The following is a 15,785-nucleotide window of genomic DNA, read 5'->3' as shown; positions in this document are numbered from 1 at the left end:
GAGCTCACGGGCGCGTCACTGCAACTCCCCCTGACTTCTGCTCCGCGGCTGCTGGGCGAGCCCTCATCTGGGACTCTCCTCAGCTCTTACTGGGACAGTGGCGCGGCTGCCCCTCTGTTGGTCTTCCATGGTCTCTTGTGTTCTGGGGGCCTCTGGATGTCTGGAGTTTTGATCTCCTCCATACCCGCTTCACACCCTGGAGGACGGGGCTGTGGCCCCCCCACACTCCCTAGCAGATTATTACATGGAGAAACCTTTGGAATGCAAGCATGCTGATCCACACAGGTATGCACACATGGGTATTCACAGACGCGGACTAAAGCTTTCTTGGCTGCTGCCTCAAAGCACACTGTGCGCTGTCTATCTTGCGTGCTGCACAATATCGTTTATCACTTAGTAAATACTGATATCTATGACTAGCTAGTTTATTGTGATGGTGCTTTGTTTTCTCTATTATTATGTTGCTCTTTGTTGTTTGCTGTCTCCTCTGTTTGTTTGTTTGTTTGTTTGTTTGTTTTTTTTCTCCATACAGGTGACCCAGGAGTTTTTTTTTTTTGTTTTTTTTTTGTCTCTCTTCCCCCCCCCTTCTCACCGTCTCTTCTCCCCTTTGGTTTTCTTTCTTTCTCTCCCCCTCTCTCTCTCATTCATTCCCCCTGTCCTATTTATTAAAAAAAAAAAAAAAAAAAAAAAAAATGACAAAGGATGAACTGAAGCTCTGCCATCACGTAATGTCGCATACTGCTGTTTCTGATGTCATTTAAAAAAAAAAAAAAAAAAAAAAGCATATTAACCCGCAGCTGAAAATAGTCCAAGAAATGCATTACTTCTGAGTGATACTTGCTTCTCCCATCTCTGCTTTTTATTAGACTTTTAATTTATTGACAGTTAGAAATGCTGATACTGATCCATTTATCACTCCTTGTGTGGTGCTAATGAAAAGAATCAGAGTAAAGTAAGTAGAAGTTGCAGTTAAAGAAAGAAGAAACTAACTGAAAAAAACAGAACAGTTGGGATAAAGTTATCAAAATTTGCACCTAAATTGAAACTAAATACTAGCCCTAATACTATAGTACAGTAAATAAATAAATACTTTGACTTTGTACAAGTATTATTTCCTTCTTCGGTTGCAGATAAATATTTCAGAATCACTGCATTACCATCAAGATGTGGACAACATCTTGTCATATGGTGAGTTACTCTGATTCTCTCCCCTAAAAAGAGAAGAAGAGGAAAAAAAAAAGAAAAAAGAAAAAAAAGAAAAAAAAAAAAAAAAAAAAAAAAAGAATTAAAAATCCCGTGAAGCGGTGGAGGAGGGAAACCCGGCGGCGTCCTCGCCTTCCTCCCCGCGTTCTGCGCCCCGGTGTGCTAAAGAAAGGGAGGTAGCGGCAGTCACTACTCTTTTAGGCAGCTTTCATTCATTAAAAGGGGACAAGTCAAAAGACTTACCCCGGGTGGGCACAGCTCTTAACTCTGCCCGCCGCTTCTTTGTGACCACCAATATATCGGCACCGGCCCGTCCGCCGCCTCTAATCTCCCGCAGTGCGTAATCTGGCCTCCTGTTGCTGCAGCAGTCGGACCGCTCGCTCCGCGTCCCTGGTTGCTGGCGCTGTATCCTCCTGCCCAAATTGACAGATGCAACCAAAACATGCAGTATAAATAAAACACTCCACAAGATATAACCAAAACATGCAATATAAAAAATAAATAAGCACACTTCCACACTTCACAGCTCTTCTTTGGATGTTTCTTGTTCTAGGATCCAGTACGACACCTGCTCAAGTCTGCCCACCTGTGAAGATCATCCTGTCGTCTCCCCTTGTGTCAAATTAAAAGACTGACACAGAAAACACATGACTTTAAAAATAATCAAATTAAAGCACTAGTAGTATTTAAGTAGGTGCAAGTGTGCAAGTAGGAAATTATTGTGACATAATGTACACACATTATTATAAACATTACTGTATGGTCTTACGATTCATATAACAGTACTACATGGTATGGACGCGACGCACTAACGTCACTAACGCCACCGCTCCCAGGAGCGCGTGCACGGCAGCGGCGCCGTCATGGAAGGAAAACTCACCTTCTTAAAATCTGTTTCTGCTTTCTTCTTCTTAGTAATGAGGGCAGTCTTGGCAGACGATACAGGCGATATGCCCACATAGCTTCCTGTCCTCCTGCAGTTATAAGAACACATTTATGTGGTATTAGTATATGGAGCGTCAACAATAAAATTCCATGTCAATGAATTTTATGTATATTTTATGTATTTATAGTTGAAGATATAAAATGAGATATCCAAAAGAAATAACTGTACGTTTTGTAGAGGGATGTGGCACAAACAAATAAACAAACAAACATAAAAACAAATAAATAAAGAAGTTAGTCCACCCTCACAAGACTCCCTCCCACTCGTTCACGGTGGCGCACGTCTGGGTGGACTAACTAAAACAAAACTACAAGTAAATCAAAAGAAAAGCATAGCAGAGAGAGCCCAACAACAGCGACAAAACAAAGTCATCAATTTAAAACACGCAGAAAGCCCAGCCCTCCCTCTCCCGGCCACCTCCTCCAGCCTTTACAGCAGGCCAGCCGAGAGATAATCTCTCCAGCATGGCCTGGGTCTGCCCTGGAGCCTCCTCCCAGTTGGACACGCTCAAACCACCTCAGCTGGCTCCTTTTGATGGGAGGAGCAGCAGCTCTACTCTGAGCCCCTCCCGGATGGCTAAAGTTCTCACCTTGTCTCTAAGGGAGATGCCAGCCACCCTTCGGAGGATGCTCATTTTGCCTGATCCACGATCTTATTCTTTCGGTCACTACCCACAGCTCGTGACCATAGGTGAGGGTAGGGGCGTAGACCGACTGGTAAACTGAGAGCTTTAAAGCACCTCCTGAAGAACCTCCCACAAGACACTCGAAGGGACACGATTGAATGCCTTCTTCAAGTCCTCAAAACACATGTAGACTGGTGGGGCAAATTCCCATGCACCCTGGAGTAGCTCGAGAAGGTAAAGAGCTGAACTACTCTTCCTCGAAGGTGACAACAACTACAGACCTTCACCTTCATCATGAGCTTGATCACAAACGGCACAAGCTGCAGAAATGAGCTTTCTCCACAAGGTGGATGGCCTCTCCCTTAGAGAGAGGCTGAGGAGCTCGGCGATCCGAGAGGAGCTCAGAGCCACTACTCCTCCACATCTAAAGGTGTCAGTTGAGGTGGTTTGGGCATCTGACAAGGATGCCTCCTGGGTGTTTCAGCGTATCCGAAGGAGGCCCCGGGGTGGCCTTGGAACGCCTCAGGGTTCCCCTGGATAAACTGGAGAGGGGGGTTTGGGCATCCTTACTTAGGCTGCTGTTCCCATAACCCGGCCATGGGGGCTTCCATAAGTGGAAGAAAATGAGTGGATGGATGGGCGATTGAGCCATGTTACCATTTCCCATATTATAAACTATGATCAAAACTGTCACCAGCATAAATAATGAGTTTCCATTAAACCCTAACCTCAGTTAAACACCTGCGCTACTGCGCTGTTCTCTCCTGGAACCTTTAATAGAGCCTCCTGGCTGTAACGTCACCCTAAACCGGACAAACAGAAGAAATCTCTGAGGTGATCACAGAAAGGTTTCCATTATTGTTGGAGCAGGCTGTCAGGCGGAGCGCGCTCTCATTGCAGGGCTGCATTCAGCCACACAAACTCTTTGTTACCAGTGACAGTGAATATATCATGTGCACTTACTTATAACAGAGCTGCTGACAGGCACACCCTGCAGTCTGTGCCAGCATGTTGGGAAACATTTGACTTTCAGTTGGATCGAGTTCAGGATTGTCTCAATAGTTATTGTAAACATGTTCTCCAAAGTGCTTTATCATTGGAGGGATCGTTACATCCAGCCGTGCTATCCACGAAGTTCGTTTTGTTTTTATAGTGTTTAACACAAAGAACAATCTTATTTCAAAACGTTATATTTTTTAGAACAATGAACAGACGAGCTCAGAGAAGCATACACTTTAAAATACTGGGTTTAAAACTTTGCATACAAAACTTAAAATGTTCACGAATGCTCAGTGAGCCGCTTCCAGACACACGGAGACATCCAGACGATAGTTAAATTCCACTTTTGCCTGATCGCGTGGAGGATGCACATCTTTATCCGGTTGTTCAGTGATGACGCGACGAATCCTACTTCCGGGTCTAAAGTAGTCTGCGTTTAATATGGCTTTTGTGTTGTTAACATGTTTAATGTTTTGTATTTTCTTCTATTTGATCTCAAAAAGCTCCTAAAACAGTCAGTGATCACTGTTGACCTCCCTCAGCTTTTATTACCGCTAATCATTTATTTAAGCTCAGTTTTTAAAACCTTAGGATGTAACTACAGCCCAGCCCATGCAGCAGTATATGAATGACTAACCTCGTATTGTGGATGGATTATCTCAGTTGTTCTCCTGGCTGAAGTTTGGTCCTTTTACAGCATCCTGCCATGCGATTACATTTGTTCCTGACCACCGAGAACACTCACGTTAACTTTTATCGAGTGGAAAAAAAGTTAGCTTGTTTATATTATGCTAACATAGCTGTGTCGCTAGCGGTCACGTAGCACATCATTATATACCAGCTAGCCCAACTTCAGTAACCCTACAAACGTCACTGCTGTTTAGTTTTCTGTCTTCATTTATGCTGGAAGTGATAGCAGAGCTGTACGTTTTAATTTGTTTCCAAAACCCCGCAGTCAGGACATGCTATATTGTATTTAGATAGAAGCTAGCGAGCTAACTCCCTGCTAACTTCTAACTCCGTTAAATGTCATAAATTCCGTTTTCATGGATGCCTGGATGTTAAACTCAATTGTTACACCTGGTAGAGCAGAACGCTGATCATTTTATTAAAGATGAAAGACTTTAGACAGTTTTTCAACTCTCAGTAATGCCACAGTGATCGTTTGATATATGGACCTGCAGCGGAGTTTAGGCCCAGACACGGCTAGTGACGTCAGACTGAACAACCGGATAGCTCGCTTCCACCATGGATCCGTACAACATCATTCCATCATAGAAAAGTCTGAGTTTAGCTGGAAAGGAGCTTGGAAGTGAATTTTCTTATCCTTTAACACTTTGTTTGCCTCGGAGTACTGCCTTCTTTGTTTCAGGACCTCATGGTCCCCCGGGCCGTGTCTGGTTAGCAACTCTTCATCCTCCGGTGCTTCGATGCTAGCTGAGGTTTGGCTAGTGTCATCTTCCTCGTTAAACAGCTCAGCTTGCGTCTTCCTTGTCTTCACTTTAGGCATTTTCAAAGCCCAATTTATTAAGTTTACTATTGCACTACTGCACTAAACTACTTGTACGAACTAGAGTTAAAGTGGGCTGATTTATTTAAGTGTAAGTTGGTTCTTCTGCTGCCATCTCGCTTCTTCCAGCTGGAAGTCCACCTGTGACAGTTAAATTCATCCCATAGTTTGGTGACCGGTTCAGGAGTCACTGCTGTGATTTCACAGTCCACAGTTGTTGGAAGCGGAGGCATGTAAATGGAGCCTGCTATAACCACCACAGTCTGTATTACTGGGCTCATTATCTACTAGTTAAACCTTTACTCAAAAAGCATCTCTAGACCCAGCAGTCTTAGCTAATTATAGGCCAATCTCCAACCTTCCTTTATATCAAACATCCTTGAAAGAGCAGTTGTCAAACAGCTAACAGATCATCTGCAGAGGAATGGTTTATTTGAAGAGTTTCAGTCAGGTTTCAGAGCTCATCACAGCACAGAAACAGCTTTAGTGAAGGTTACAAATGATCTTCTTATGGCCTCTGACAGTGGACTCATCTCTGTGCTTGTCCTGCTAGACCTCAGACCTGTTTCTGACCAGGATATGGCCTTCAGTGCACACATGAAACCATAATGTAGGACTTTCTTCTCCCAGGATAAAAATGACAAATATCCTGTTTCAGAGTGATGCTGAAAAACTGGTTATGCAGCAACAGGTTTAGGCTGCTGGGGGATTCCCATGATGCACTGGGTGTTTCTGCTTCACTCACTATGTGTTAACAGACCTCTCTGCATTGAATCACATCTGTTATTAATCTTTGTCTCTCTTCCACAGCATGTCTTTATCCTGTCTCCCTTCTCTCACCCCAACCGGTCGCAGCAGATGGCCCCGCCCCTCCCTGAGCCTGGTTCTTTGTTATTCTTTACCTTACAATATAGAGCACCTCGAGGCCACTGTTGTTATCAATTGGCAGTAATCAAATCGAATTGAACTGAATCAGGAGGAATAAGTGTTGAAGGCAGGAGACCTGCTGACACGGCTAACCTCGCGTCTGGAAAAGATCATTGCTGTTGTTGGATTGTGTGTCCACAGGTGTTTGTACTTTGCGTCGTAATAAAATGACGGTAAAAGGCTCCGCCCACTTCCTATCCATGTCTTACCATGCAACGACTCTGTGAATGGACTGGAGAAGTGTAGTGGTAGAGTCCTCCGTCAGGAATGAGATATGTGTGTCGACTTTTTATTCTCCCTTAAAATTATTATGCCATAACGCTGCACAGAGCAGCTCTGCTAACAGGTTATGGGCCCAGAGCAGCAGTAAAGAGATCCTGTAACTGCCAAAGGAAGGGCAGCGTTTCCTGAAACCGCAAGTTACCGGCAGGTGTTAAAAGTTTGGCACAATTGAGTGAGTAAGCGTTTTTGTGCATCATGAGCAGACACACGGCAGAGTCGGGCAGTCGATATTCCCGTTTGCAGTTTGATGGAGATGAAAGGTAATATGAGATATGGGAAACGAATTTCCTTGGTCATCTCAGACTACAAGATTTGAAAGATGTCATCTTAAAGGCTGAGGGTGATGAAGAAGCCGATGGTGAAGATGATGACAAAAATGCAGAAGCATATGCAGAGTTGATACAATTTCTGGATGACAAAAGTTTATCGTTAGTTATGAGAGATGCAGTTGATGACGGACGGAAAGCCCTAAATATTTTGAGAGGTCATTATGCAGGAGTGGGCAAGCCAAGGATCATAAGTCTGTACACCGAACTTACTTCTCTCACAAATGAAAAGAATGAAAGTGTGACGGACTATATTATCCGAGCAGAAGCAATTATCACAGCGTTAAAAAATGCGGGTGAGTCATTAACTGATGGACTTCTGATCGCAATGATAATGAGAGGTCTACCAGAGACGTTTAAACCCCTGATTGTGCACGTTACACAGAGCGAAGCAAAAATCACATTTTCAGAGTTTAAAGTAAAACTCAGAAGTTATGAAGAAACCGAGAGAATGCGTGCGGCTGTAACTGATGACAACGTAATGAGGACAAAAGTGCAATTAGACCAGGATTCTACTTCATGGCGAGCAGATGACCGAAGATCAAAGAATAATGAGATTGTGTGTTTTAAATGTGGACTAAAGGGACACACTGCAAGAACGTGCCGATCCAGAGTATGGTGCAGTTTTTGCCGGAGTAGTACACACAAAGATGCGACCTGTAGAAGGAAGCTGAGACAGGATGAAGCGAGAGGGGTTGTGGAGAAGGACTACGCGTTCAAGACGGGCTCCGAACCCCAGAGGGTCCCGGACGGCGGCCAAGAGATGCTGAATAACCAGCTACTGGTGGATACGGGAGCGACGTCACATATCTTTACGAAGATCGAGAGTTTTAAGACTTTTGATGACACATTTCGACCCGAGGCTCATTGTGTAGAGTTGGCTGACGGAAGGCGGAGCAGAGGAGCTGCAAAGCGGCGAGGAGATGCTGAGATAAGTATGATTGACAGTAAAGGACGCAGTCACAAGGTAACATTGAAACAAGCACTCTACATTCCATCGTTTCCACAGGACATTTTGTCAGTAAAAGCAGCTACTAGTAACGGAGCCACTGTGGTTTTCAAACACGGGGACAGTTTTCTTAAACATGTTGATGGAACAAAATTCCCTATATATGAACACGAGAGACTGTTCTTTATAAACACTGTGCAAGAGTTTGAAGAGAAATGTAATGGATGTTTTGATATGCAAACGTGGCATGAAATTCTAGGACACTGTAATTATGAGGATGTTCAAAATCTGCAAAATGTCGTTGATGGAATGGAAATTAAGGGTAAAATCAACAAAAACATGCAATGTGAAGCCTGTATACAAGGGAAGTTTACTCAAACTAGGAACCGAGAACCAGATGAAAAGGCCAGGGCAGCATTAGAGTTGGTACATACGGATTTAGCTGGTCCGATTACGCCAAACTCTAAAGAAGGGTTTAAGTATGTTTTGTCGTTTGTTGATGATTATTCAGGTGCAACATTTGTATATAATCTGAAACACAAAAGTGATACAACTCAAGCAACTGAAAGATTCATTGCAGAGGTGGCGTCATATGGGAAAATCAAGTGCATTCGTTCTGATAATGGAACTGAATTTACAAGCAGACAGTTCAGAGATTTATTAAGTAGACACGGCATTAGGCAGGAAACTTCGGCGCCATATTCGCCTCATCAAAACGGAACAGCAGAGAGGAACTGGCGTACACTTTTTGACATGGCGAGATGCATGTTAGTTGAGAGCGAATTGCCAAAGTCTTTATGGCCATATGCAGTACAAACCGCGGGAGTGATTCGGAACCGATGTTTTAACAAACGTACAGGTCAGACAGCGTATAAGATGTTAACTGGAAAAAGACCTGATCTTTCTAGAATGAAAAAATTCGGATCATTGTGCTATGCTTATAAACAAAATAGGGGAAAGCTGGATCCAAGATGCGACAAAGGTGTTTTCTTGGGATATGACAAAAATAGTCCAGCATATTTGATTTATTTCCCAAAAACCGGGAAAGTTGAAAAGCACAGATTGATAAAAATACTAAATCCCGCGACAATGGATCAACAAACACAGAGTGATCAGATGTATGAAGATGAGGTTTATGAATCCAGAAAAGATGGTGAACCCAAACAGACGAAGGATGAGGATATTCCAGATGGTAGTGAAAGCAGTCAAACTGAGTCCGAGGTTAAAACCGATGATAAAGTAGATGCTGGAGCTACACGTTATCCATCCAGAATCAGAAAGAGACCTGATTATTTGAGTGGTTATATCACGGATGTGAAAGAGTGTGAAAATGAACAGATGCAAACCAGTGTTGATTATTGCTACAGATTGTGTGAAATACCCACATCATTTAGCGAAGCTATTGTGTCAAGTGAGTCAAAAGAATGGGGAAAAAGCGATGAATGAAGAAATCCAATCCCTTAAGGAGAATGACACATTTACTTTAACCACCTTACCAGAGGGTAAGAAAGCAGTGGGGGGTAAATGGGTTTATGCCGTTAAAAAGAACTCAGACGGATCAGACAGATATAAAGCTCGATTTGTGGCTAAAGGTTTTAGTCAAACAAAAGGAGTTGATTATGAGGAGACTTTTTCACCGACTGCTAACTTATCGAGTGTGAGAGTTTTGATGCAGAAAGTGGTTCAGGATGATATGTTGGTTCACCAGATGGATGTAAAAACCGCCTATCTACACGCACCAATAAATGAAGAAATATATATACAACAACCAGAAGGTTTTGAGACAGAATCAAGTGAGACTAATAAACTGGTGTACAGATTAAAGAAATCACTTTATGGGCTGAAGCAATCGGGTCGTAACTGGAACCAAACCTTACATGACTATTTAAGCAGTTGTGGATTTAGACAAAATATTGCTGATCATTGTGTGTATTCAAAAGAAACTGAAAGTGAAAAAGTAATCATCATAGTGTGGGTGGATGATTTACTCATTGCAGCTAACAATGAAAATGTGCTTTCAGGCATGAAAGAAATGCTCTCTTCTAAATTCCAAATGAAAGATCTGGGGAAACTTAACCATTTTCTAGGAATAGATTTTATTCAAGAAAAAGAATGTGTCAGAATGTCACAGAAAATATATATTGAGAACATTTTAAAGAGATTTAACATGCAAAACTGTAAGCCAAGGTTAACACCCTGTGAACAGAAATGGACTCATTCTGATAAATTCGAGACATTACCAGATGTGAGGAGATATCGTGAAGCGGTAGGATGTCTTATTTATCTGAGCTATTGTACGCGACCTGATTTAAGCTATGTTGTCAGCAAACTGTCACAACATTTCAATGCGCCAACTGTTGATGATTGGACAGCAGTGAAACATGTTCTGAGGTATCTAAAAGGTAGTCGAGGAAAAGAACTGTGTTTTAGGAAATGTTCAAGTGGAAAACTAGGTCTACAAGCATACAGTGATGCAGATTGGGCATCCGATGTTTCTGATAGACGCAGTATGACAGGTTATTGTGTAAGCCTAAATGAAAATGGTCCTTTGATATCATGGAAAACCAAAAAGCAGACAACTACAGCACTATCAACATGAGAAGCCGAATACATGGCATTAGCAGCAACAATTCAGGAATGTATGTATTTGACTTATTTGATTCAAGATCTTGATGAGTTTGAGTATGAAATACCTATGATATTGGAGGACAATCAGGGAACAATCGCTTTGTCAAAAGATCCAGTGAACAGACAAAGATGTAAACACATTGATGTGAAATATCATTTTATAAGGTCAGCTGTACATGAAAGGAAAGTGCTCACTGATTACTGTCCAACTGAGTCAATGGTAGCAGATATGATGACGAAACCAGTTTCAAAGTCTAAGTTAGAAAAATTCTCTGTATTTGTGTTTGGAATGTAAGATGTTTTTTTCGGAGGATTGTTTTTCCCCAACCTGTGTACAAGTGGGGGTGTTGGATTGTGTGTCCACAGGTGTTTGTACTTTGCGTCGTAATAAAATGACGGTAAAAGGCCCCGCCCACTTCCTATCCATGTCTTGCCATGCAACGACTCTGTGAATGGACTGGAGAAGTGTAGTGGTAGAGTCCTCCGTCAGGAATGAGATATGTGTGTCGACTTTTTATTCTCCCTTAAAATTATTATGCCATAACGCTGCACAGAGCAGCTCTGCTAACAGCTGTAGTGACATCACAACAGTAACTCTGAAAGTGATAATCATTCGCTGATAACTAATAACTGAGGCGTGCACCTCAGTGATTCTGACAAAATGCCATTGAATTATGTCATCATGGCATGACGAGTGGAGAAACCGGGAATTCTGGGTGGATGTTTGAACACTTCTTGGAAAATGCATCTGTTTCATTTTTTAGAGTTTATTTAAAAACATCAGGGAGACAGTCCTGAGGTAAGCACACAGACCTGTCCGTGGGCGGAGTTTCCTCTATCTGGGACACAAACAGATGCTGAAGGAGGGTTTTCTAACCCACTGACACTTAAGGTTGTTGTGTGTGGGAGCTCCATGTCAAACTGGAAGGGGGGTCGTTGCAGATCACTGGAGACTTTTACTTTGAAGGGGGGTGAAGTTCAAACAGAAGGTAACATGAGTTTGTCCCTCAGGAGCATAATCTACGCCTTCCTGACCAGAGGACGACCCATCCCGCTGATCATCATAGTCTACGCCGTAATCTTCTGCTCGCTCAACGGTTTCCTGCAGGGCCACTTCCTGCTACACTGCGCTCGCTTTGAGGACACCTGGCTGACCCGCGCCCGCCTCACTGCAGGTGAGTCACAGCTACACCCACCAGTCACCATGAGGCCTCGCCACCATTGTCCTGAAGATTTCGTTTCGAGGCTGTAAAAACTACATTACCCACAGTCCTTGGTGGGTTTTTCCTTAAAGAGGAATGTTTAACAGCGAGGCTTTGATTGGTGTGGGTCAGTGAAGGGCATGATGGGAGTCGTAGCTGGACGTCCCGTAGTGACTTTGGTCTTTAATCCAGACCACACTGACCAATCACCATCATCCGTTATCATTACATCAAGAAGGCAGCAGTCGTAGGAGGAAGATGCAGTGAAGTCCTCCACCACCACGCCTCCACACAGAGAGGTCATGTCAGGGTCACCACGTATATGATTGCTGATTCAAACATCTGCTGACTTTTACCTTTAAAAGTCTTCTGTTTTCCACACTGGGATAAAACTACGACAAGAAAGCCAACTCGGCTTCAGCATCTGGCTGGTTGGTTCTGTGTTCTGGTTCTGTGTGTGGTCTCCATGATGCTCTGCGGCTTCATGGAGACCACACACAGAACCTGCATTACAGTCTGCAGTCTGGATTCAGGGTCCTGGACCGTTGGCAGACAAGCTAAATTTAGCCCACTCATAATCACGTCTTTATAAGTTTAGTTCGGCTAATCTTACACATGGGAACAGAACTCTGACACTAATAATAATCTTATTGGTTGTTGGGCCATCAACACGATTCAACGTAAGAAAAAAGGAATCGGGTGACGTACACCAGGCCTCAAAGAAGACAGCAGCTCGTATGAACATGTAAGTTTATGCAGGTAAACCTCAGCGAAAGGCTACCTGGGCCCTGTTTCAGGAAGCCGGTTTAGAGCAAACTCTGAGTAAGTATATCCTGAGTTAACGAAAACTCTGGGTTTTCGGTTTCACAAAGCGAGTTTAGATTAATTCTGAGAGAGTTACTATGACGACACACTCCGTGAAGCTAACCTGCCCCCTAGCAGGTTTACTACAACTAACCCTGACTGTCTCCGCCCCTTTGTCGGAAACCTGACTGTAGGAAGTGTCAGACATGGCGTGCTCCTTCCTTGAAGAGCCAGTAGATGTTGAAGCCCAAATTCTCCGCAGAGCTCTCCGCCGGGAGAGAGTGATCAGAGCGCGTTCGGACATTTTATCATTTCCTGATGATTTCCTGTGTGAACGTTACCGTTTTTCAGCACAATCTATAATTCATTTGGATAACATCCTCAGGCCTAATATTGCTCATGTGACATATCGCGGACATCCTCTCAGTTCTGTACATATTATTTGTATCGCACTTCGGTTTTTTGCAAACGGGAGCTTTCTGTATAATATTGGTGACGCTGAGCACGTTTCCAAGGCTACCATCTGTCGGGCAGTCAGGAATGTTACAGTTGCACTGAAACGTCTCCTGTACTCGTCTGTGGTGTTCCCCGGTCATAGACCCACAAGATTTATCAAAGAGGGATTCCACAAAATTGCAGGTATCAGGATGAACGAAACTTAATTCATGATGTGGTGATATTTGAACTACTACTTAAATTTTACATTTATTCTCACGGTTCCCAGGCGTGATTGGCTGTATAGATGGCACTCACATTCCAATCATTGCTCCTTCAGTAAATGAAGGAGACTATGTGAACAGGAAGTCTTTCCACAGCATTAATGTACAGGTACATAGTTCCCTGTAGCATGTCAAACTAACAAATTATTTCATTATAGTAATGGATGCTAATTTGTGTTCTCTGCACTGTGAAGATCATATGTGATGCTGCCAACATTATCACAAATGTGGAAGCCAACTGCTCAGCCTCTGTGAGTGGTGGTGGTGGAGGACCCCCACCTGTTTTTCGGGCCTCCGCTTTTTTTCTGTTGGCTATAACGGGCCACATTTGAGCATACAGAGTAAGCAAATATGTACTTGTAATGTGCTCAGATAGTTTCAATAAGTGCTTACAGAAAGAAAATTAATGTAGCCTCTAACTGCAATTGATTTACATCGGACAAACAGACCAAGCACTATGGCTCATAATACAATTACACCTTACCTGTTTGGACTATATTTTTATATTTCATTTTTACTTGCTGCCAGGAACGTTTGGGGCCTGTTGGGTTGCACCTGCGCTCACATCACGTCACAAAATAAAATGTATGAAATAAAAAATAAAATAAAATAAAATAACGTGTTAAATGGGTGGAAATCCCTAGATCAATGTTTAAATTAACACTCACGCATTGACTCTGTCGGCTATGTTTTGCCATGCATGCTCCCTTTCTTTTGCAGCTGAGGCTGTGTTACTTTTTTTCTACAAAATTTGCATGTTATCGGCATATGCTGCCATCAGAATTTCGGCCTCAAGCGCTGTGACATACATTGACCGCGCCTTCTTTCCCTCCGTCTCCATGGTGACTCGCTTAATCTGTGCTCCACTAATCAGGGCTTTATGTATCCTCGTGCGCGCGCTTAACTTGGGGTTAAAGCAACTCCGCGTTGACTGAACTACTTGTTATCAGCCTTTCTGAAACCGAATATTCCGAGTTGGACAGTTCGGGGTTACTCAACCCTGAGTATCGTTTTTCACTCTGAGTTTTCTAAACCGGCTTCCTGAAATAGGGCCCTGGTCACCCAGGAAACCAAGCCCAAAGTGCCAAGCTGTCAGCTACAAAGTGATGTGTGGGTGGGGCTTTAGACCAGGTGATTTTACCTGTCTTGTGAAGCTGTACAGGCGCACCTGATGAACTCTGTCTGTGTCTGAAGGTATTGTTGTGTTTGCACTCGGTATGATCATCAACATCCACAGTGACTACATCCTGCGTGGGCTGAGGAAACCTGGAGAGGTTATCTACAGAGTCCCCCATGGTACGTCGCGTCCTCCTCGTGAGCAGACCTCCTCGCCGTTAGAGGCTGCTGCCTCTCGTTAAGCCGCTGCTGTCTCTGTGTTTCAGGGGGCATGTTCGAGTTTGTGTCTGGGGCAAACTTCTTCGGGGAGATCGTGGAGTGGTGTGGATACGCTGTAGCTGTCTGGTCTTTGCCAGCCTTCGCCTTCGCCTTCTTCACCCTCTGCTCCATCGGGGCCCGAGCCTGCATGCACCACAGGTAACGAGCCTCTGACGAGGCTTTGCCGCTGCTGATGCGACTGGGAGAGTGTGATCATTAAGACAGCTGGTCCTCCAACAGGAAACACATTTCTGACCATTCCGAGTGTCCGGCTAAGCGAAGTGCTCAGAAACAAAGTCCCTGAGTTTCTTTGGCTCTCGTTAAAAAGTCTTTGGGGTCCAGAAATACTTGAGTGCCAGGTCAGTCCTGCACGGGGGGCTTCGTAAAGGTACTGAGGCGTGTGCTGTAGAGCACAGCGTCAGCATGTTTCACACAACGCTGATAAAAATGCTGCACAGTTTCCATTTAAAGGCTTCACTTTGTGTTTCTGGCTGTTAAACCCAAACACCATCATGAGAAGTTCTCTCCTCTGAAATGAAACTGTGCTTTCTGCAGAAACTACCAGCAGAGGTTCGAGGACTACCCTCGCTCCAGGAAAGCCATCATTCCCTTCATCCTGTGAGGAGCACCGAGCTCGGCCGACTCCGGAGATTGAAATCTGCTCCTCTGATCCTCTGATGAAGTTCTTTACCAGCTTCACTCTTCATCCAAAGTTTATGCATTTGTTTAATCATCACCTGCATGGTTTTTACTCCTGACGTTGTCCTAGTGTTCCCCTTGATGACGTAGCTTCCTCTAATGAGCGTTTGACTTCAGAGCGCGTCCTCCTGTGCTGGCGCGTGCATCATGCACAGAGACGAGCCTCGACCCAAGGACGTGAATGAAGATTTAAATTTGACGCTGTTCGGATTCTTTCACCTGCTGGCTCCACACGGCCTGTTTTTTAGTTCTGATGTAGCAGCGCGTGCAGGCTGGAAGGCGGTGTTCTGGATATTGTCATTTGTGTTATGATGGAGGTCCGAGTGTGCGTGGGTCAGCCTGGTTTGCTCTGAGGCCAGCATGCCGTACTAACAGGACATTATGATTTTGTATTATTAAAAACACAAAAAAATTAATTTCATATTTAGTAGGGGTGCAACGATATTCGTATCGATATTGAACCGTTCGATACAGTGCTTTCGGTTCGGTACGCATATGTATCGAACAATACAACATTTGTCAGGCTACATTTCACTGTGTGTTATACTTGTATAACTATGCATGTGACAAATAAAGAACCTTGAACCTTGAA

At 43.7% G+C, this 15,785-nt stretch overlaps 1 protein-coding gene across 1 annotated transcript in view; it reads left to right on the top strand.

The window, feature by feature from the left end:
* Positions 1–15,785, top strand: part of srd5a2a (steroid-5-alpha-reductase, alpha polypeptide 2a) — a 28,003-nt gene extending 12,218 nt beyond the window's left edge. The window contains exons 2-5 of the mRNA XM_085278285.1: positions 11,407–11,570; positions 14,315–14,416; positions 14,503–14,653; positions 15,050–15,785. Coding sequence (XP_085134411.1) covers positions 11,407–11,570; positions 14,315–14,416; positions 14,503–14,653; positions 15,050–15,116 — 484 coding nt within the window. The 3' untranslated portion in view covers positions 15,117–15,785. The remainder of the gene's footprint in view (positions 1–11,406; positions 11,571–14,314; positions 14,417–14,502; positions 14,654–15,049) is intronic.

The sequence above is a fragment of the Mchenga conophoros genome, linkage group LG6 (assembly GCF_057382185.1).
Source record: "Mchenga conophoros isolate Kocher_MC1m ecotype Shallow Benthic linkage group LG6, M_conophoros_male_GT1.1, whole genome shotgun sequence".
NCBI lineage: Eukaryota > Metazoa > Chordata > Actinopteri > Cichliformes > Cichlidae > Mchenga > Mchenga conophoros.
The sequence above is the reverse complement of the archived record's forward strand: the minus strand, read 5'-3'. Positions and strand labels throughout refer to the sequence as shown.